The sequence below is a fragment of the Festucalex cinctus genome, chromosome 9, assembly GCF_051991245.1.
Source record: "Festucalex cinctus isolate MCC-2025b chromosome 9, RoL_Fcin_1.0, whole genome shotgun sequence".
Lineage (NCBI taxonomy): Eukaryota > Metazoa > Chordata > Actinopteri > Syngnathiformes > Syngnathidae > Festucalex > Festucalex cinctus.
The window spans coordinates 8,653,102-8,677,749 of NC_135419.1; the positions used below are offsets into that span (position 1 = coordinate 8,653,102).

The 24,648-nt window shown below is 38.7% G+C and overlaps 1 protein-coding gene across 2 annotated transcripts; it reads right to left on the reverse strand.

Moving 5' to 3' along the window:
• Window positions 1-56: 56 nt before the first annotated feature.
• Window positions 57-24,548, reverse strand: gfpt2 (glutamine-fructose-6-phosphate transaminase 2). Of its 2 annotated transcripts, none has more exons than XM_077532795.1 (20): window positions 19,349-24,548; window positions 15,733-15,955; window positions 13,582-13,689; window positions 12,088-12,195; window positions 11,853-11,978; window positions 11,141-11,199; window positions 10,227-10,361; window positions 9,202-9,263; window positions 7,108-7,187; window positions 5,632-5,743; window positions 5,349-5,512; window positions 4,943-5,038; window positions 4,750-4,847; window positions 4,552-4,672; window positions 4,322-4,479; window positions 4,112-4,226; window positions 3,837-3,964; window positions 3,591-3,758; window positions 2,820-2,981; window positions 57-2,035 (listed from the first exon to the last, which is right to left on the reverse strand). In XM_077532795.1, exons 2-20 carry the CDS (start codon window positions 15,737-15,739, stop codon window positions 1,991-1,993), a joined length of 2,052 nt encoding a protein of 683 aa, XP_077388921.1. In that variant the 5' UTR covers window positions 15,740-15,955; window positions 19,349-24,548; the 3' UTR covers window positions 57-1,990. The 2 variants fall into 2 exon arrangements, with proteins under 2 accessions (XP_077388921.1, XP_077388920.1); XM_077532794.1 differs by lacking the exon at window positions 19,349-24,548 and adding an exon at window positions 17,536-17,697.
• Between the last annotated feature and the right edge of the window lie 100 nt (window positions 24,549-24,648).

Sequence of the window (24,648 nt, forward strand, 5' to 3'; positions counted from 1 at the left end):
CTTCAGTGTTTTCTACTAATTTGACGATAGAGTGATATAGATTGAGATAGACCTGCTAGGATCAAACTCGAAGCACATTTATTTTATTTACAGACATGAGCAAATGAAGTACACATTTCTTTGGTACAATACATTTTATAGGCACTGATTGATAGAGCACAGTTATGTCTGTGAAAACAAAAATCAGCTACAAATATAAATCAAACATTTTTATGTTTATAAAACATTAATCAGATAAATACAGAATCTTAATTTGTTCTAAACCCATACAAATAGCTCAAAAGCTGTAAACACTACAATAAAAAAAAAAAAAAAGAAAGAAAGAAAAAAAAAAGACAGATCGTTCAGGTTTTTTGTGGATGATTCCTTACATACGGCAAGTGAATTGATGATGATGCAGTTAACGGACTAAATTGAGTGTTGCAATTAGAATACTAACATGCTCTGATCAGTGATCACAGTATGAAACTAATCCTTGCAAACGATCCTGTTCTGTTAAACACAACAGCAACAACATATTTATTTTAAATTAAACTTAAAAAACAATAAACATGAAGCAGAATATGACATGGGTATAATCAAGTCAGAATGTGAAAGCTACTTTCCTTTTAGTAGACCCCAGAAGGTACGCCGCTAACTATTCATGTACAGAACTACAGTACAACATATTGGAGATATGAATTCGATCCATACCTTCAAAGCTCTTTGGAATTAAGATCTGTACCAATAAAATTTCATTGAAAAAATAAATCAGCTCAGTCACAACTGCGTACATTCATAATGCACATTTAGTCCCCATATTGCACAAATGTAATTTTTTCTATATTGCAATTTACATGTTATTATTATGCCAGTTAAAAGTGTTTTTGGCTCATCTAGTGATAAGAAAAAAGGCACAGTATGTTGCGATCCATGCAAGGCCTCAACAGCACTGGACTGGTGCTCCCTCATCAGTGTATTGGTCAAACTTCACATTTGTTTCAATTAAAAAAAATAAAATACAAAGTTCCTTGTACAACCTCCTAGCAAAACGTATGGAATCACCAGTTTTGATCGAGCACTCAGACGTTTTATTCTGTAGATCAAACTCAGATAAAAAGCATGAAACAGTCTTAAGGTCATTCCAAAGTGCAACAATCTTGGCTTTCAGAAACACTAAAAAAAATGAAGAAAAAACATTGTGCTGGTCAGTAAATGTTAGTTTTATAGAGCTCCATTCTGAGGAAAAAAATATGGAATCACTCCATTTTGAGCATAAAATAAGGACACACCTAGTCAATTTCCTTTCCTTAATTGGGCACCTGCCTCAAATTACATCTGCTTGTTAGTCAGCAGTTAAAAACAGTGCAGTTATCACATCTTGGAGGGCTGCTGGACCAAGTGGATTGGCAAGAATCATGGCTCCAACAAGGGCGATGTCTTTTGAGACCAAAGACAGGATTATCAAACTTCTTGAAGAAGGGAACACTACACGTATGGTTACCAAAGATGTGGGCTGTTCACAGTCAGCTGTATCGAAGATCTGGACCAAGTGTTTTGATTGTTTTTTTTTCTTTGTCTGTTTTTCATGATTCCATTTTTTTTTTTTCCTTCAGAATGGAGTGATTCCATATTTATTTCCCTGCACTTGCTCTATAAAAGTAACATTTACTGACCAGCACAATGTTTTTTCTTCATTTCTTTTAGTGTTTCTGAAAGCCTGGATGTTGCACTTTGGAATGACTGTTTCATGCTTTTTATCTGAGTTTGATCTACAAAATAAAATGTCTGAGTGAGTGCTCGTCCAAGCCTGGTGATTCCATACTTTTTGCTAAGGGTTGTACCTCCTTGTCCTTTTCATCTGTCTCATTCACACAACTTCCATGCACTCACAACACACATTCAGATACACGTACACAAAGCCCTAAAAACATTCTTAAAGTTGAATTGCACATTTGTGCTGCAAAGTTATGAATGTCCTTTCTGCTCTCGTGTGCTTTGTGACCCGAGTTCATTCCACTGTCACAGACTTGGCCAGGTTTCTGGGGCAGTCGACCTGCAGAGAAGCCAAATAATCTATGATCATTAACTGTCCAGCTTGTCGATATGAAAACATTTTAGGGGATCAGTTAGTATCTCTAATTTCTCAAGCATAATACACACGGATGATACGCTCCCCCAGAAATCATGTGATGGCGTCATTTATTTCTTTATTTGGCAGGTAAAAGGCAATCAAATACACTTGGAGCTGAAGAGTTTATAGCCGATGCTAATTCTTAACTCCAGTCCATAATGCAGAGTATGCAGTAAAAAATTATGTTAGTGTGGAACCAAAGAAGTCAGATACGACATGGGGATGCTTTTATTGCTTTGAGATACTGGATAACAGAAGCACTTGGAAAGATTGTATCAGACAGAAAGTATAATTTGAAGAGTTGAATGCTATCATTGTTATCGCTAGCATTAACCTAGGGCCAAAGTCTGAGCATGCGACTATTTCCCAAACGGGAAAATGAATGGTTTCGCGCTAGTCCATTATGTTATTGTGGAGCCGAAAAAGGTATTTTTAATTGTTGAACATAACTCCAAGACTATGAGATGCTCAGAGGAGAAACAGAGTACAGTAATTCATAAGTCCAGTGAGCCACATGCGTGGCACATAATTAGGTCCTTCGTGGGTGAATTTTGTCAAAAGCACCATATTACAGTAAATTTGTAACGTTAGACATAAAGAGGAATGAAAGTACCTCTTTTACACATCAGTATTCTCTCAAATCAATATCAAGGAAGTCCCTTATCAATGTTGTGGTTGCTGTGTTACCGCCACACGTTTTACTTACATCGTATCCTCGCAGCACTGCCAGGTGGAAGGACAGTAGCTGCAGGGGGATGACACTGAGGATGCCCTGCAGACAGTCGACAGTACGCGGCAGTTCAATGGTCCGATAAGCATCCGTGGTCACCTCAGCGTCGTCCTGGCAACACAGGATGATGGGCCTGCCCTGAATGTGGGGGAAGAGGGGTCATTAATGGAAGTATGTGCTGGCTGTAGGAATGAAATTGAATGTTCTTTCACATGATCTGGCTTTTTTTGTTCTTGGATTAAGGTAATTGGATTCACTTAAATCCTTGCTGGTCCTACAAAATTAAATTTTGTTCAGTCATTCTGCTCTGAATATGATACTTGGGTGAATTTCCCACTCTAAAAGTTTCACAATACAGTACAGTAATCCAATTTATTCATGGTTTGCAATTTACAAATTCACAATTGTTCCCACCTAATCCTCCGGTATGCTTTAAAATAAAAAAAATAAAAAAAAATAAAAATCTACATTCTGTAACACTATAAATTGCCACAAGATGGTGCCAAATCCCTGTTTAAATAGGAACGGGTTAAAAAAGGTACAGTGGTCCCTTGTATTTAAAAGCATCTTTTCCTATTGAAATGAATGGATATCCCATTAATTTGTTTGAACCTACCAGGACCCAAAAAAATTATTTCACCATTTTCACATGACAACAAATTGGCAGTTGACTATCGCCGACAATGGGCTACTATAAAGGATTGTAGAAGGTTTCACTATACACTATGGATTGTTTCCAGGACCTACCGATCTCGCAGTGACTTGTTGTAGGGCGTTTTGACACTTGGAGTAGCATGCATCCTTCATGATGATCATGATGACCGGCATGTGTTTGTCAATGAGAGCCAGAGGTCCGTGCTTCAACTCGCCCGCCAGGATGCCCTCCGAGTGCATGTAGGTGATTTCTTTGATTTTCTGTAGATAAGTTTTGAATAAAACCGTGTTATTAGTTTGCCCAGAATAAGGAGTTAAGTGCAGAAGGCATCAACTTACCAGCGCCCCCTCCAGGCATGTGGCATAATTGAAACCACGGCCCATGACCAAGAGAGACCTCTGCTGGTACAGCTCTTCAGCAATGATCTTTATTTTCTCATCCACAGACAACACCTTTTTTATCAGATCTAGGACACACGAATTATAGAGATTATGTAAATGGACTTTGACATCTACATCTAATATTGTTTTTATTATTTTAATGCTTGTTAACAGTTCAACCTCAGAATAAGTCTACATTCTAATGACTACACTAGAGAGAGCGGTTTTGTTACCAGGGAGCTCTCTGAGGCCGTTGATGATCTCCAGTCTTCTCTTCTGTAGGGAGATCCTGTCCTCACTCATCATAAGTCCAAACATGGTGAGCGCCACAAACTGACTGGTGTATGCCTGGATCGCACACAGATTTTGAGAAGAAGTCGTTTATAATGCCAGGCCCCAAATATGATTTTAGGAAAGGTGGGTCAATGGTGCAGTAGTTGTACCTTGGTGCTAGCGACTCCAATCTCAGGCCCAGCATTAATGTGGACTCCACAGTCTGTTTCTCTGCAAATGGAGCTCCCCACAGTGTTGGTTATGCCCACGGTTAAGGCGCCTCTCTCCTTACAGTAACGCAATGCCATTAAGGTGTCTGCTGTCTCCCCTGGTGGTTAGTGCAAAGAGTTAAGAGTCGGATCTATCTTTGGAGATACCCGACATGAAGTTTAGGACTCACCTGATTGGCTGATGAAGAAGCTGACGTCATCTCTGAAAACAGGTGTGTTGCGGTCCAGGAAGTCACTCGCCAACTCCACCATGACAGGCAGCTCCGTTAGTTCCTCCAGGATTTGCCTGGTCTGAAAAGGTTCGAGGGGAAGACAGCTGAGCACCGCTTTCACTATATGCAAACTTGAACAATCAACCGTTAACTTACAGCGACTGCAGCATGGAAACTAGTGCCACAGCCAATCACAATGAGCCGTCTGCAGCGTTTAATTTCTTTTATGTGGTCCTTCAATCCTCCAAGAATCACTAAGAAAAAGTTCAATGAGACAGTTGCACAACACATATTCTCCCTTTTTATGTGTCCAATAACCAGCTAGCATTTAATAATACATTATGGTTACCAGTGTTGGAGTCGAAACAAATGCGACCTCTCATTGTGTTGACCACTGACTCTGGCTGCTCAAAGATCTCTTTCTGCATGAAGGAATCAAAGTTTCCTGCAAAAGGAAGAAAATTACATTAGAATGTGTATATTATGAGTATCTTTGCAATTGAAGAGAACATTACCATAATTTTTACTTTTGTTGCAGAATACTGTTATTCATTTTCCCTCATGATTATTGTATTGTATTATTTTCCATCTATCCATTTTCTGTACCACTTATGCGCTTGAAAAACAATACTTGTATCGACAGTCTTCAGCCAGAAGAGGGCATGCAAGAATAGGTCATTTTTATTTAGATAGGCTATAATTCAAGCAAACAATTTGAAATCTGTCCTTAAATCGCCTGCTTTCAAATGTCTGACCTTTCATTATCTGTTGTAGCTCCATTTTTAGGGTTTGGATGGCCCGCACAGGATCTTCACCGGCCTGCCGGTTTATCCTGTGGATGGAAAGTTTCCCTCCTCTCACCACGGCAATGTCATCGTCCTCCAGGTACAACACCTTGTTGGTGTGTTCAATAATGGCACTGTGGGTCAGTAACAGTGTTTACAAAAGGCAAGAAACCAAAATAGCTGATTCAGTTTAGCAAGACAATAAATCATATTGACGTTGATATAAGGTTCATCACGATAGTTGAGTTCTTACCTAGCGTCAGAGGCAAAGTAATACTCCACAGGCCGGCCATCTCCAACAGAGTTAATAGTGCCACCAGAGCGGTTATGGTTGTTCTTTTCATGGATGTCCTCCTTCAAGAGAGCTGTGGGTTCAGAAATTCAAAGGTCAGGGGTGACCTCAATGTCTTTGAGTCCCTAAAACGTGAACATGACAAATTCATCCTCAGAGTTTTCTGATGAAAATTGTATGTTGTATTTTATGGTATGATAAGCAAAGCTGCTTTTAATAAATCAGAATGCCATAATGAACATTCAATCTTTAGATTTTTTTTGGAGGGTGTCATTTCAAATGGAAGTTGTAAAAAAAAAAAAAAAAAAGTTGATGATTTAGGTGTGTAATAACTGGGAGTAGTCCATAGTTGGTCATCTATACAGCACTAAGATATTTTAAATAGAGGGCAAAAGGCACTAAAAGTCTTTCTTTACAACTATTAAAATGACACACCCAGGCTTGTTCTGTCCTCACCCACGACAACAGCAGTAACTCTGCACTTTGGACTGGTGTCACTCGTTCCTTTGAAACAATAAATCTGTCATGAAAAGACAGCTAAGACACAGTCTGTGCGCAGACATAGCCAAATCGAGAGGACAACATAAAATAATATGATTTTGGCTAGATTAATATGTAACCTTGATTATTTTCTGTTGTCCTCTCGATTTGGCTATGTTACATACTAATCTAGCCAAAATCATTTCAGCTCTTGCTTTGGTAAGAGGAAGCTTCTGAAGAGTTTTCCCTGAGACGCTTCCCTGAAATGCTTGGCAGCTCACAACTGTTCAGAAGAAGGGGTTTTCTAAGAAGGATTTGATTGTGTTATTGTACAATAGCACCCCAAATTCAAAAGACAGAATGTCGTAAGAGCTCAAATGTGTGTTTGCCATACAGTGGTTAAAACCAAGAAGTGGAATTTACAGTGAATGTTATTTATATTCTGCAGCAACATTGTGCGCCGGGTGTCAGTCACAAGACACACAACCACTCACATTCATATCAACTGCCAATTTCGAGTCTTCAATTATCAATTCATTGGACAACCGTGTTTTTGCATGTCACTTTTCAGGCGACTCCAAAACAGTATGTTTGTAAAACCATTAACATTGCATCATCAAAGGGACCAAACCATTTTCAACACTTTTATATTGGTCAATTTATTCGTAAAAATGACACCCACACGTGTGGACTATGGTAAAACAATTTTTTGAAAAACAACACATTTGCCGAATTGTGACTTATGAGCATTCGGCGCGATGACAGCGATATACAGTAAAGGTTGCGGCTTGCTCAAGAGTACTGATAATACCAATAGATAGTTATTCATTTTTCACCTTTTGACATAAAAAAAAAAAAGATTAAATTAGTGCAGACATCCAGTGAGTTGTAAGTGTGAGGCAGAATGTACTGTAAAGTAATTGCAATTAGACAAGCAAATTGTGGTTGAGTACTTACCACCCTTGTACTGTACAGGAATGTGTTCAGTTGACAGTTCGTGTTCGCTTCGTACGCCAATGAGCAACGGACTTCCTCTCCTGATCACATTGAGGAGGTGGAAGAAATGATAAGTTTATGGTTGATTTTTTTAGGGATTCTTCACAAGATGCTTGTAATATTGATTACATCATACTTCCTTTCATTACGCTCTAAGTTTTTCCAAATTAGAATTTTTTTTTAACCCTATCACACTGATTTTATTGGCGACTACCTTAGTCGAGTCTGAGTGGCTGTGGAGGTAATCTTTATTCGCAGCAACATTTGACTGACTTGACAACAAACAAAACTATTTTAAGACATAAATACTTAAGGCTTGTCCACGTACATTATTTGTATGGCTGGATCTATCTTTTCGCTCCAGTTAAGATTTCTCTCGGGCTCGGCTGCAGTGACGCAAGCCCGCTGGTTGTTTTAAGGGGCGTGGGGCTTGAAGTGAGGCTTGCAAACAGAAACATGTGGTCGCTATCCAGTACAATATTTACCCTGAGGGAGGGAAAAGCCAGGAAAAAGAGGGGAAGCAAATGGATAAGAGGAAAGTGAGAGGTGTTAGCAGAAAGAGAGACAGTCTGGAAACAATAGAGTAAGGCAGAGTCGAAACAAGAGCAACTGAAAAGTCATGTATCTGATCCTCGTTGACTAATCCCCAATATCAGTGTACAGTACGAACATTCTTTCATCCAAACTGGCTGTAAAACATATTTGTGCGCAAACATAACGATGACATGCATCATTGCTGCCTAACTGCTTTATTTTCCAAGTCCAATATTAATATGGCACCGTTGTGTTTGGGATGTGGAAAAGTTTAAGCCTATCACTGCTCAAACTGGCTGAATGCATTAAAAAAAAAGCAGAGGCCCCAGAATTGAACCCTGTGGAACACCATATGTACCGTTATACATGCACATTCCTATTTCACATTTTCGTCCGACCACCTTCTTTTTTTGCTCAACATAGTTTGAAGAGATTACAATAATAAAGAAATCACACGACGTGCCATCATAACACAAGTTACAAGTCGACTACTCAGCACTCCAAATTCCCTGCAGCACAGATACGGCGGATCAATTTAAGCGTAATCACCTGAAGCAAATGATGGCCAAGCGGGGCGTAACATCATGAATCATACGAGTCGGATGTGTGTCTTGACTTCCACCGAACCCCTTAGACTCACCAAACCACTGGGGTTCGCGCGAAAGCAGGTTATGAATCACTGGTTTAATGGTATAATAACAAGCCATCGCTCACACTGTTTTTAATGTAATCACAAGTGTGTTTTTTTTGTTTTTGTTTTTAATGGAAAAGAACAATGTGACTGGAGATTAGTTACGCAACTCAAGAAGGACAATGGATTAATTGGATGATAAGAAATTTTGTTGCCTACTGCTAGTGCCCTATATAAGTTTTTTTTTTTTTTTTTTAACGAATTCTCCTTTGCTCATGCAGTCAATTGCCTCTCCCAGCTATATAAGGGATAACTGGAGCAGGAAATATATAAAGTCAAATAAAACAGGGAGTGATAAACCAGGAGTCATGCTGGCAAGATCTGAGACAGGAAACTATGCGATAATGAGTCACAGAGATGGAGGCAGATGGCCAGCTACTCGGACGCCCACAAAGAAAGAAGGAGCTCAATCCTAGGAGAGAAGGAGACCAAAGGCGAGAGAAGAGGAGCCAGGCCCAGGAAGGACGACGGTGGAAAGCTCAGGTGAAAGAAAGGCTCGCACGAAATAAACCAAGTCAGGCAGAAAAAGAAATAAACCACTGCGTCCTATCTGTCAGGGTCTTAAGGCAAATAAGGGAATCAGACTAGCGGTCGGAAGTGACGTTCCAAAATTGTACGCAATTGGAAACAAAACACTAAAAATATACTGCACACAAAATTCCCATCTCGCATAATATCTCAAACAAAGCCCAATGAGTAAATGAAAGGGTAATGATGAATCATAGAATCAAGGATTGCTTCACAGGAATGGCTCATCTTAAACTTGTGTATCCCCTGACCACAAGTTCATAACCACACAGCGAAATGTGCATTCGTGTGTGAAAACTAACCTGGCAACCACGGCCTCTCCAGGGAAATGACGACTTTTAAAAACCAGGGCAAAGGCACCCTCCTGAGACAAGAAGACGAGAAAGATCAAGAGTTCACCTTTAAGTTATTCAACGTGTTCATTCATAATCAAGATAGCAGTAGTTAATCACATACTGTAGTCTTAAATGAGGGAGAATGATTCCAAAATGTTTCCCCACAAGAGTTATGGCAAGAGGATGGGAAGGAGCGGGGTCTTTGTTGGAGGTAAAAGAGAACTGGGACTACTATTGCGTAACATCTGCTGCGTTTCGAAATCACTGCGGTGGATAGACGTCGAGCTGGCTGAGTTTGCGTTCATGTGTGGTTTTGACAGCCATGGGCGGGGACGTTATGTTTTGTCGTGGTCATACGGCGATCTGTTGGGGGGTCTGACTGTCTGGTTCCCATTACCGTACTCCAAAAAAACAGTTACGCACAACACAGACAACCCGCTCACACCCTAAATTCACGCAGTGGAAAATTAACTCGATGTATCACATCGTCTACAGCAAGTGATGATGTTACCCGTGACGATTTCAGTGCGGTTGCCACAGAGACCCTTTTGTGATGGTCCGCTGTGTTTGAAACAGGCAGGAAATTGAAATGTACGGTAGACTGGCTAATGTGTAAGACCAAACAAAAACACACTATGTGAAACCTAGCGACACTGTGACGTCACTTATGAGGGGCCATAATTCAGGATTACCTCTCATATACACTACTGAAACACTCTTCATACATCGTGCTAAAATACACATTTTAGTAGTACATGTGAGAGTGTTTCACTCAGAAGTGCTTTTCACGGGGGTCTATAAATGTGAAAGCGTTTCAGTAGTGTATGAGAGCGTTTCATTTGTGAATGTCTTGTTGAAAAAAAAAATCAATAGTGCATTTGATTAGTGTATATTGGAGATAATTCAGAATTACTTTCCTGAGAGCGTCTCATAGTCCACCTCAAAATACAAAGACAAAGAATAATGATAACAAAGTAGTAAATGCTGCTCACCAGCTGCTGAATGACCCTCTCCACCAACGTGGAGAAGCTGATGCTGTCAAACTCCCGGTTGTTGTAAACATACTTGATCAACTTCGGAATCACCTCTGTGTCTGTCTCTGACTCAAATGCATATCCCTTGGCGATCTGTGGATGTTAAGATGACATGATATCAACAACCATACTGTGTATATTTATTAGACAGTGGGAGACTAACAGCTCTCTATTTTTGTCCCGTATAAATCTTGTGTGGTGTATCTCTGCACAGAGGCAGGTTAGACCCGATGTTAGTATATTTTTGAATGTGATGCCCTCTTTTCACTTCTTTATGAATGAAATACGTCACGTTAGACCAGCTGTCGACCCTTACATTAGATGTGGTCTGACGAGCCATAAGGTTCACCTAGACTTTCTGCCACCAAATTGTAACTCTGCCAGGTGCGTCTTCAAGACACTAATTGCTGGCAGAGACCGGTCTTCCAAATTAGCGATCACATGCAGCAATCCCTGTGCTGATCATCAGGATCCGCCGGCATTTGTGCCATGCAGCTATGAATATAGAGCCCTTAATCTTAAAAAAGTACGCCAAATCTTGCGGACAGCCTTTGATATAAATCATACCGGAATAAGCAAATGCCAAGTTACGTTATACATTTTCTACTTTATCACTTTATTAATACTTTTCAAGTTGGCTATGTAAACTTATTATGCAATATATGAAATACATATGTAACTGATAAGATCCGATACAAGCTTCAACAAATCATACTGGGAGATGGTTCTAATATTTTACTTTTTCTTCCAATTAATAAAAAGGATTCACTGTTGCTCGGAGTCTGATTGATTACAGCATGTTCGATCTTGGAAATAACGGACAATGGGAGATTTCTACATCTTAAATATGCCACCATACAATATTTACTCACCAGATAGGCCTTCAGCTCCTTGTAGTTGGTGATGATGCCATTGTGGATGACAACAAACTCTGGCGGCGACATTGAAAAGGTTAGTTACCATGGCTACAGGTTTAATAGACAGTCTGAAATGAGCTGTGATAAGACCACCAACTACCTTTTCCTCCAACAGAAATTCTATACTCATTTCTAATGACCAAAACTGTATGAACAATGACTTGAAATTCCATTAATTATGTTTCTGTCTTCAACAGATGCAACCACCAAATTACATGAACGTCAATTGAATTATGATGGTAATAGTAATTCATATGCAATTAACATAGATGTTAAATTTAAATTATTACATTATTTATTAATATGTATTTAATAATAATAATTTATTATTATTATTAATAATAATAATTTATTATTATTATTAATAATAATAATTTATTATTATTATTATTGTCATTGTTATTATTATTATTATTATTATTATTATTACTAAATTAATCACATTAATTTAAATTTAACATAGATGTTAAAAAAACAACTAACTATCCAATTATTGTTGCATTCATTAAAAACAAATACATGATCATATATAAAGAATGTTCATGGTTATCACGCCTATGAATGTGGCACACTCATTGTAAACACTACAACATGACTACAATAATAACTGAAGAGGGCACGGTAGCCTATATACACTACATGAAGGTGTTTTTCTTTCGGAATTTACCATTATCGTTGTCAGAGCGATGAGGGTGACTGTTGAGCGCGCTCGGCTCGCCATGTGTGGCCCAGCGAGTGTGAGCAAGGCCAAAATGCGTGCACAGTTCCTCTTCCAGGTCCAGGGAGTCTTTCTCTGGAGAACCCAACAGATAATAGTCTCTTTTAAATACTGACATGGACACAGTGTCAATCTTGACCCAAATATGCAACCAGAGACATGATGCCTCAACGCTTAAACTTACTGTGAAGCTCCTCATCCAAAGCCTTGACCTTTCCTCTCTTCTTGATCAAACAGATGGTTCTGCCATTGATGTCAGAGCTTTCCTTGGATTTCCCATCCACAGCAACGCCTGTGAACAAACGGCAGACAACATTCATCAAATACTTTTGACACCCAGATTCTACTTTGATAAAAACAAGGGAGTAAACTTCATTTCTTCAGCAAAATAAGTTATGAGGGCAGTTAAAAGGCACAGGCTGACATTATGCACAATTATTTTTTAATACATACTGTACAATACATTATAGAAACTGACTGGCTGGCTGGGGAAAAAAAACAAAACATCCATCAATGAATGTGTGCACACTTGCCAAACAGCTGTAAGGCGACCTCGGCTTCATCCTGCTCAAATAGGATGAGCAAACGCAAAGCACACATTTGCAGTGGTGTGTGTTCACTTCCATTTGTGTACATTAATAAACCATTGATGACAATCATCACCCAGATGACAAGAGGTTGGTTCTTTCAAATTGTCAATGTCATCATACAACGGGGGTTCATTCATGCTTAGTCAAGTAAAAATGGTCGCTGATGACGTGGATAATGATAATTGAAAGACAGCAGCACTCCCAGGCCAAATTATATGAGTAACCTTGATTATGAATAGAATACCAAAGGTTTTCTCTGAAGTAGATTAGAGGTGAAAGTAGTATCAACAACAAATTCCATCCTTCCAACAATTAATTACCTTTCATCTGCATCCATGTTTTTGAACTGGAGGAGGAAGTGTGAGGAATCAAAAAGCGTTCATGCAAAATCAAGGAGACTACGTAATATCCAAATGGAACTGATACAAGTTAACCATGTGACTAGTGTCTCGCAAACCACCATTTTCTGACTGCAGGATGGTTTCAATTTGCTCGTATCCCACTGAGGGACGAACGTTTGCGATGCTAGCGAATGTTGATTTCATGTCAGGGTCTTTATTGTCGCTAGGAAATTTTGAACATGTTTTTTTTTATGTATAAAATGACCAATAAGACTGTTTCGAGAAGCTCAAGACTGTTTTGAGAATGTTTAGGAAACCTTGAACGAACCCTGGTGTAAAATCGGAATTCGCTAGCGTTGAAAATGTTAGCTCCTCAGTGGGATACTAGCTTAAATCTTTACAGTTAGTGCTACCTTGTGATACAAGTTTAATTCATTCCATCATCAAGCTCACAACTCAAAACATTCACATCTCAAATAATAAAAACCACACTGATCAAGATTGTTCTTTCTAAAAAAGTGGCGCTTGACTGCCAGTGTGTCGATTTCTGATTAAATGTTTGTCTTCTTGTGGACTTACTCTGGCACATAGGAGTGCATGGTAAAGTTGTTCACTTTCTATTATACTTAGGGTATCTCCTGTTTGACTTTTGCTAGCAGATAGTTGTTGCTCTTGTTTTGAATGTTAGAAAATATATGGCTACCGCATGTATAGTGTGTGTGTTTGTGTGCATGGCAGCCGTCTTACCTGCTGAATCGTAGCCTCTGTACTCAAGTCTCTGCAGTCCCTTCACCAGTGTCTCAAATATCTCCTTCCTGGTACGAGGCACTTGATGGTTTAGGTAAGCAAAAATCCCTTTAGGGCATGGAGAAAAGCATAAGCAATGTGAGTGCCAAACTATTTTGGAGCTCTATGTCAATAATCCCTATTTCAAGAATCACATGGAATTGAGCATCTCATAAAAATTGATGAATAAAGGTTTCCTTTGATTTAAATTAAATGTTTTTTAGTCTTAAATGCTTTTAACCTGTAATGACTGTTCTCCTTGTTCATACAATGGGTGACTTCATCTTACTGAGCATGTGCAAACTTTAGCCAGGGAGACGGCAGTAAAATACACTTTGTACAGTGGTAAGTATGAAAGTAGTTTGGGAACCGAAAACAGCAGAAGAGGATAGCAAAACCATTTTTTTGTTTGTTTGTTTTTAATCAAAACTATAAAAGTTTTCATCCAATGTCACAGTGACAAATATGTGTGCTCAGAAACCGTACAATTTTCTCAAATTCACATTCTTTATTGGCTGTAGACATTAATATTTAAAACCTTTGATGACAAATATTATTCACCGTACATAAGGAAGAGGGACATTTTTTGTCAATGCACTTAATGAATGTGGACAGCCCCATGACTGGGTAAGCTTTGGTCTACCAAATGACTCACTGGGGTTACTACATACATCTGAAAGAAAGCAGAGGATTAAGGACACTTTTGGACATCATTGGACTATTCACAATCCCTTTACCAAGATTTACTAGATGTTTTGGGGTCAAGAGGTGTTAACTTAATTATCTCTTGTCAGAGGTCAGTATCTTAAGGTAGCAGGATTAAAACAACTTGACTTTGTTTGTATGAGCTTTGTAGAGACTGAAGCAGTAGGATGATTAAATTTTACAGGTGTTTACAAGAAGTTGGTTTCGACATAGTTGTACATATTGTACACATTGGTAGCCTACTACTGCCCTGCAAGTGGCCTGTTCAATGTTTCCAAGATGTCATTTTCATTGTGGACCACATCATAGTCACTTTCCCTCAGACTGAATTTTGACTGAAACCATATGTACAACCACCCCATCATTATTATTGCATACATACAATTTCCACAACATTTGATTTTTATTGTCCGCCAGTCTATTTTATAGCAATAACTTGAAATCAAAAGTCATGGAAAATGGTGATGACTAAATATTTTAGCGTACATTTATCGTCTAATATGTTTAGAAGGCATTAGGAGAAAAGAAATGAAAAAAAAATTGTACAGATTCTCTTCCAAAAAAAATAAAAAATAAATCCAGGGAGCAAGATAAAATAAACATGACTCTAATTATTTGCTTTTGTGGGTCAAATTAAATGACCTCTGGACTGTGAATCTAACGTAATGTGTTGGTTCTTATGCACTAAATGAAGTAACCAAATCATTGGGAAATCCTTTCATTAAGGCAATTCTTCACCACTACAAATTACAACCACGTTATTAAACATATTAGAAGATTGATACCGATTTTTAATGAACTACATTTCAATATTTAAATTTGTTTTTTCCATAACAAGGCCCTTGTCTGTGTGTGTCCTGCAAGGAATGTTACCTTCACGCCCACACATACACATTCACGTACACGGACTATATGAAAGAGGGACATAGCAAGCAGTGTTCCAGCAGCCAGAGCAGGTTGTGGTGAAGACTGAAGGGGAAAAAGTTGGTTAACGATTGACTTTAGGTTGTAAACGTCGTGCTCCGAAGTTGCCACACTCGAGGTTGTCACCGCGCGTAAACAGTCTGCATGGTCGTTTACCAAAGTTTTCCCAAATCGTTCTATACTGCATAAATAGCGAATCTGTCAGGACCAGGGTAAGTAGCCTAGTAGTGGCGGGGGGAGGACACAAGACACGTAGCAGTTCAGCGTTAAGTCACTAAGACGTAAAAAAAAAAAAAAAAAAAAAAAAGTCTAAACTTTAACAGCGCTCCCTTGTTCGGAACGTCTTTGCAGAAAGACACGGGGTCACTTACACGTACACAAGTTTTTATCAACGAAAGCCACTGATATGACGTAAAGCGCATAAAAAAAAACTTCCAACAGTAGAATGAAATTAAAATCCAGAGGAAAAAATGCAACACTTACCGCACATGGCTCAAGCTTTAAAAGTTCGGCTTAAAGTAAGAAACGGAGCTGTATTTTCAGTGGGAGTGAGGATGGTGATGCTTCTTGTGTATATGTACAACAGCACGCTGGCAGGGAGCATTTAAATGGTCTTTCTGTTTCCTGTCGAGGCAGCGGACGGCCCCGTTGACGCCTCCCTCGTCCTTTCGAATCCACATCTGTATCACGGGACACGTCGGCCTACCTGTGTAGTCACAATTTCAACTGCTGAGCATCTCACTACTATTACTACTACTACGAACAACAACAACTCAACTTTATTTATAAAACACTCAAATATTTCTGAAAACAAAGTGCTGTACATGGAACAGAACTCAGTCATGCAATAAATATAAGCTAAACAAGAACAAAACCCAAACATTTTAACTAAGTATACAAGTAAATAAAATTTACATCAATAAATAAATAACAATAAGTAGGTGAGTGAATAATAATAATAATAACAACAACAATAATAATAATAATAATAATAATAATAATATGCTCACAAGTCCATCTAAGTCATGGCGTTTAAAATGTAATTATTGATTTAATTTAATTATTGATTATATATATATATATATATATATATATATATATATATATATATATATATATATATATATATATATATATATATATATATATATATATATATATATATATATATAGCACCTCCAAAAACGCAGACACTGCGATGAGCTTAGACGTGTGTCTGTGTTCTTGATTTTGTCTTTTTAATCAGCTAATATAAACTGTACATCACATTTTTTTCATTTTATTTTTTTTTTACTGTAATTTGAAATAGTTGTTTTCATCTTGCAAGGAGTCACTCTGACCTGACAAAGAATAAAATAACAAATATGCCAGCACTTTGTTTTTCAAGGTGCTTGCACCCAGTGGGAGTTTAACAAACCTCCATCATGGTGACGGGAGATTTAATGAGTGAAATGAAAACTCCTCATATTTTTGCACTTCTAAAGCCAAACAAAACACCAAAATTAAGGGTAACTGAAAGTAATTTATTTCAGCGTGCTACTGGATTTTACATTAGAAATTTGATGTTTCTTTTTCTTATCTGAAGGAGTCCATTTTTCCTCTCCTCTTTTATCGAGACTGCTGCCTTATCGTCTATGACTATTAACTGGACTCTGGAATATGTGTGCCCATATAGTGCATGTCTTATTGAATAATGATTTCAAGGTCAAACGTGTCAAGAGTTAAACAAATGAGTCAAGATATGAAACCGCATCATTATAGCTGAACTAATCTGACTCGGCCAGTCGCTATCGCTTTCAATTTGGCAAACAAAATACCGTTTTGAACCACTTGAATATGTTCCGTAACCACATAAAATACCTGTTAGAGCCATTGCAGTAACATTTCTAATGGAGTTTACTATCATGGAGTAAAGTGTGTGCCTTTATCACACTGATAACTGCTACTCCTTCTGGATTTTCATTTTTAAAAGTCTTCCTGAGGCGGATCATTAACCAAGGCGAGATTTGACACTGTATGCCAAATGATTGAAACTGACTGACCTTTACATGCTTATATGGCTTTATGACACCAATACATTTCTTTAACAGTGATTTATTTACACTATTTGAACCCTTCTAAGTTGATAAGTTAGTTATAACATCATGACAAAAACTGTGTGTCTTGTGTCCATTTTTTGGCAGAATGTTGGCTCAGTCACATGGATTCACCTTCATGAGAAGTAAGCAACACCTTCATAAATTATGCGGTATGTCCACGAGCATTGCAAAGTACTTGAGTATTTACCTGATCTTGCGTTGGAGCCACTCATGTATCAAGGTGTTCATATGAACATTTGAATGATGTTCGAGGTTTGCGTGAGCAAGAGCCAGGAAAGACAAGGCGGCCACTGCATTCCTCCGCAGGCTTAAAAGCTTAATAGAGCAAAGTGTAATGATGTTTGCAATGTGACTGTTATCCACTAAGATCAATTGTAAAAGACATGTACTGTGAGGTAATCATCTTCATGTCGCAAAGCTTTATAACAAGGCTCTTTCAAGGCGATGTCACATTGAACCGGGCTCTCGGGATGCTGAAGGACAAATTAGGGGTATTGAAGTCCAGAATCGCAAAACAATAACCATAATAAACTTGATTCTGATTCAATCTTTGGGCAGCTCACCTCAAATTTATTTATATGTAGAGCACTTTAACAAATGCAGCTGTAGCAAAGTGACATACATATAAGACTTAACATAAAACATAAAATGTTTTTTGTTGTTGTTGTTAACAAAATTAAGAGCAGTTCCCTTAACATTGGCAACTGGCATACAGGAGGTCCAGAGCTCTAATTGAGCTTTTTTTTTTTTTTTTTTTTGTAAAAGAACAGAAATATTGTGTTTTTACAGTTACAGTGATTTCATGTTATTTTACAATTGACAGGTAAAATCAGAGGAGTTCATTTTTGTACGGTAAATTAAATGATAGTTTTTTAAAACAGGAAAAAAAAAAACTAAACTTAAAAAATAAATTTGTTATGTTACTGTTTTTTTTTGTTTTTTTTTTACATTTACAGTGATTTCGTGTCATTTTACATTTGGCATGTAAAATAAGAGTTTATTTTTGTAAATTAAATGATATTTTTAAAACAGAAAAAAATGTAAAACAAAAAGTAAAATTCTGTTATATTACAGTTCTTTTTACAGTGTTATGGCAACTTCACACAATGTGGACTGGGCTGTGAGGGAATAAAAATACATAATATATTGATTGTTAAAATATGTTCACAAATGTATCGTAATTTCACAAATATTTGTGTTATTTAATGGAATAAAACGTAAAATTCAACTTTACAACCATAAAAATAAGAATTTTAAAATAATTTCTTTGTCAATTTACATTTTTTAAAGTGAAAATGACGACAATGTCTGTAATGTCCTATAGATGGTAGCGTTCTTTGTATTAACATTTACTTTGAAAGGACATCTAGATGATAGAGTAACATGATTTCTCCTGATCAGTATGAGGGGGTCAAGGTTGCAGCAACTCAAGGTTGAACGGCATTTTTTCAGTTCAACGCAACACTACATTCCGTGATGCCGGCCTCTCGCCACGTACGCAATGAACGGGTTCATAAGCTATTATCAACATGCAGTGTGTACATTGGGATCAATCAGAACAACTGGTCATGCAGGTTGTGGGTGAATCTATCATCGCACACCTTTTGATGAGTAAAAAAGGCAATGGAGTTAGGTTAAAAAAAAATAAAAATAAAACCTTCATACATTTTATAAAATTGATACATTATTGGAAAAAAAAAAAACATGCAAAATTGCACTAAAAAACAAAACAAAACAAAAAACAGCGAAGCCATGAAAAGTGAACTGCGTAATAGCGAGGGAACACTTATTATTATTTTTTTAAATATGTCCTTCTTTTTGACCTTATGGAAGTGGCCACCCTAGTCTTTAAACACAAACAAATGGAGTGTTAGTTTTTTTTATTTTTTTATTTTAAGCTTTCTCGTGGATTTCCTGTCGCAGACTGGCTGCACACTAAACGCGCATCAGCAGGATGTGGCTCGTGAGTTGAACACATCCAGCTAGCTCAGTGGTCATACCTTGTTGTAGGGGGATCTCTTCAATGTCCACATCTGTTTCATGTTAGGCGCTGGGGGTCCGCACAAGAGGGCCTGAACATGCTTCCCGCTTAGTGGGGAAGAACAGGACAGTGCCAGATGAACACCGCAGAGAGAGGAGTCTGTAATTGTAGAAAACTTACACGGACAATTATGAGCAGTTAATGGTCGATAAGATTTGCAAGATTATGGTTTGTACTCACCATTCTCTGCATATAATTGTCAAATGGGAATAATATGACCCTACAGTACAACCATTTTCTGTACTGTGCGTCCTCATTTGGGTCGCAGGGGAACTGTAGATCGGTGTAATTTTGTATTTATTTTTTCAACCACTCCCTTAAGTTCAGAGGCTGCATCAAAGCCTTCTGTATGCTCAGGCATAAAAACAAAAACAAAAACAAAACATAAAAACATATAAATACGTCTTTGGGAGACTGGTAATATTTAAAAGAGAACACATTTATACATTTTTGGGAGCAAATGACCTCTGTTGCCTCCAGCAGGGAGCCTTTTTTTTATTTATTTTTTTTATTTTTTTTTGTCTTACTTGAGTAATTATTTGAGTGAGTACTATTACCTTTACCATTTTTTTTTTTTACAAAAGTAATTGTACTCTAATACATGCATATATTATAATTACTGTACAGTATGATTTTTGAGGAACCTACAGTTTATTTGTTGACGGCACTAACACTGTAGCTACTCGGCATGCTGGAATCACTAGGAGTGATGTTTACTTTTGAAGGGTAGGGCACTTGGGGACACGTTAACGTTGCAAACATGCAGGGCAACCCAGGTCTACTCCCCCACAAAAAGGAACCTTCAGTCAGTCTGGCGAGTTCACATCCGAGCCAAGTCACAATGAATCAGGCCCAGATGTGGATCTGTGGCCCGAATGGCGCAGTACGCACGTCGAAACACAACCCACCCAGCTGCAGACGTCAGAAGGGACTACCTCAAATTCCCTCAAGTTATGTCACTTTGTGTGAAAGGCTAGCTAACTTGCGTAAAAGGCTATTACTAAAAGCATATGTTTGTTGTCGTTGTGCTTGGAGATTTTGCGCAAACACTTCTGATGTTTACGAAATGTAAGGGATACTTCACTCATTGAGCCATTTTCAACAGTAAGAAGATAATATTTTGTCTATAATTCATGTGATAACCTAATTTTTTTTCTTGAACAATTAATACCTTTTAAAACTAATTTTTGCTGTCAACTGAAGATGACATCACCTGTGCTGAGGAAACAGGTAACGACCAATCAAAGGTTGACCTGTTTTCTGGGTTTGGTCAGCAAACTCAGCCATGATTCGTTGTTGCCTGTTGATAAAATGTGTTTTAAATGTATTAATTGTTCATGAAAAATAATGAAAATGGCTCAGTGAGTCAAGTGTCTCATACTTGCTGATAAATTTACAGTGAAAAAAATACTGCACATGGGCAATTTAAGCAAGAAACAAACAAGAAACATGGCTTTAGAAGTGTTTCTTTTCCGTGTCACGTTGTCCTGACAGTTTACGATAAAGCACCTTAAATTGAATGCACTTAAGAGGATGTCCCGTGCAAAGAGCTTCTTCCACTCCTATAAGCTTTGGATGAAAGTTCATTCATTCCTCTTAAAAGCTGACCTTTATACACATCAAATTTCTTTTAGACAAAGCCTAGTGTTTATTGCCTAGGTTTGTTTTTTCTTTTATTTCCCCATAATGTCGCCATAGTGGCACATGAAAACTGTGTCATAGGGGTGTGAGAAATGAAAAATACTATAAAATTGTTTTGGGGTTGTGAAGGGAAATACAACACAGCTCATTTGATCGCAGATGACAGATGAGGGTCACCCCGGTAGGGTGGTGCTTGCCGTCGCACATCTGCGAGTACTGAGCACAGAGGGCGTTTCGACACCACGTCATGTCGGGCCCAGAGAAAGAAAGACATCTGTATTATGTCACGACTGCCAGCACACTCCACCCTTTGCTCTAGTTCCCTTTTTTTTTTAAGACTCTCCCCCACCCACATATTCATGCTTTTTTGCTAATGGGTTTGGTTCTCTATACTACTTTTATCGTTTAGTTAACTTTTATCGCAGTTTTAGCGTTCACACCAAATTACACCCCACTTCCTCCAATCCAATCTTGTGTCACTGTTTTTTTTGCGTATGTGCGAAGAGGCAACGTGCGCTCTGCTCCCATTAATGTACAAACACGCCATTATGTTGTGTTAGCTAGGAAGTAGTAGGCTACCATTTGAAGTTAACCTACAACTTGGCTCAGTAGTAATCAACTCGCTAGTCCACATAGCTAGCTAGGTAACGTCAACATTAGCCAGTCTAAAAAGAATCACCTTAACAAAAGCCCAGTAAACCGCACACTTCCGAAAGTAATAATAAAAAGAAACTTCCCAACTTGAGAAGCATCCACAGTAGACGAATGGTGAATGACAATGATAAAACCCTCACACTTGCTAGTACCGTTTCCATTTTCATCTGGTGCACAGTGTCAGTCGGAGCGTCTAGCGTGCGCACCGGCACTTCGTTTTTGGTGCACTCTGAATTTACAAACAATAAATTCGATCAACACACCGAGTTTCCGAAGCGTTGGGGTGAACCAGTGCGTGTTCTCAGAGCATATTTCCGAACGCACCTTTTATCTGCAACCCATGACCATCCACGTCCAGCCTTTAATGGACAAGCTAATATCTTGTCTGTACTTGCTGTTCTCATTTGATGCTCAGCTTCACTCATGTAACGTTAGCTGAAAACCAGATATGGACATGCAGCCTGTAATTGAGTAAATATGTGTGCCCTTCAGCAAATTCACTTGAATGAGTGTCAAAAAGCTCAAAAGCTGTGCAGCATAGCTCAAAAGCTAAACTTACTCAAAGTGTACAAAAAACTAAAAACGCTCTCTGATATACTTGCGCAGGGAATACACGGCCACCAGAGAATAAGTCTGTAGTTTTAGCAGGTAGGTAGGTTTGAGAGCTTGGACAAAACAACTGTCAATTGGACAAAAAAACTAACTATCCAAGGTACACCCCATGATAAATCCAGCAGACTTACACACCCACTACAGTATTCAAAACATGTGTATTCCACACATACAGAGGCATAACGGTAAAAAAAAAAAAAAATGCTGAGACTCTTTAACAATTCCCTGTAGATCATAAGAACCAGACTTACTCCTTGCTTCTTAACTTTTCCATGGCTTGGGTGGTGTTTGTGTTCATGTGACAAGAAAATGTTACATTTACTCAAAATATAATGATACAAATCTAAATGTGGCTTTAAGTGAGGGTGTAGAATTGAACATTACCCGATGGACCTTTGACCCTGACGATACTTCCTCATTCTTGAAATCTCAGCAACCAATGTCTTGTTTGGTGCAATTAATTTCCGGTCTACTGGGTTAATGCATAACATTCAATCACTGTTTTATTATATTTCGATTTTATGATACATACGGTGGGGAACACATCGTCATCACAGTTTAGAGTTTCTGGATTGAGATCTTGGCCTAGGCTTTCCTGTGTAGTAGCTTTCCCGTCACACCTACAGCACACCTCACCACGGTCTTGCAGTCCTGGCTCATACATGTCCTGCAGCACTTGAACATACTTCTCTATCACTCCAGACTTCATCATACAAAACCACAGTTCCTCTCTGGGCACCCTGTCATAAGCTTTCTTCAGATCTACAAAGACACAATGCAGCTCCTTCTGACCTTCTCTGTTCTTCTCTAACAGTATCCTCAAAGCAAATACTGCATCTATTGCACTCTTTTTTTTTGGCGTGAAAACATACTGCTGCTCACAAATGTTCACATCTGCTCTCAGTCTATCTTCAGTTACTCTTTCTCATAGTTTCATTGTGTGGCTCATCAGCTTTATTCCTCTGTAGTTGCCACAACTCTGCATGTCTCCCTTGTTCTTAGCAATGGGCACCAGCACATCTTCTCACTATCCAAGATCCTGTTGAACAACCCAGTCAGAAATTCTACTGCTACCTCTCTTAGACACTTCCATACCTCCACAGGTATATCATCAGGACCGAGTGCCTTTCCACTCTTCATCCTCTTCATCCTAATCGTTGCTACTTCCTGGTCCACAACAGTCACCTCTTCTACGCTTCATTCTCTCTTCAACTCTTCAAAGTACTCTTTCCATCTTCCCATCACACTACTGGCATCTGTCAACACACTTTCATCCCTATCCTTTATTATCCTAACCTGCTTCAGTCCTCTCAGTCTCCCACTTCTTCTTAGCTATCCTCTTTCTCTGGATCCACTTCTGCAGTGCACCTCCTCATTCCATCACTACGTCTCATTCTCGCCTTTCCTTCCAGATGACACACCAAGGACTGTCCTATCTGTCTCCCTGATCACATTTGCTGGAATTGTTCAGGCATCTGAAAGCATCTCCTCCTGACCATCCAGAGCCTGTCTCAAATCCTTCCTGAAAGTCATGCAACACTTTTTCAGCTTCCACCATTCCATTCTCTGCTCTGCCCTTGCCCTCTTTGCCTTCCTCACCTCCAGAGTTATCCTACACACAACCATCCTATTCTGTCTGGCTACACTCTCACCTACCACTACTTTGCAATCGCTGATCTCCTTCATTACAGTCTACACAAGATGTAATCTACCTGTGTATTCCTATGTCCCTGCCTCTTCCAGAAGAAAGTATTCACAACAGCCATTTCCATCCTTTTTGCAAAGTCAACCATCTGTCCTTCTGCGTTCCTCACCTGTATACCAAACCCGGCCATCACCTGTTTCCTGCACCAACATGTCCATTGAAGTCTGCACCAGTGACAACTCTCTGACTTCTAGGGATGCTCTGCATCATTTCATCAAGGTCCAATCAAAAGTTCTCCTTCTCCTCCAGCTCACATACTACCTGCGGTGCATACCCACTAACAACATTGATCATCACACTGTTCATTCCTAGCTTCAGGCTCATCCCTCTTACACTTTTTTTTTTTTTTTTAAACTCCAGGACGTTCCTAACAAACTTCTCCTTCACGATGAACTCCTACTCCATTTCTCTTCCTATCTACACCATGATAGAACAACTTGAACCCCTTTCCACCTGGTCTACTGAACACACAGTATGTCCACCTTCCTCCTCTGCATCACGTCAACCTGTCCTCCTGTCATAGTTCCAACATTCAATCTCTACTCTCAAACCTAGACTCTTCGTGTTCTTTCTTCCTACAATTTCCTCCTCTCCTTCGACGAACAGTAGTCCATTTTCACCGACACAAAACACTGGCTTGTGCCCCC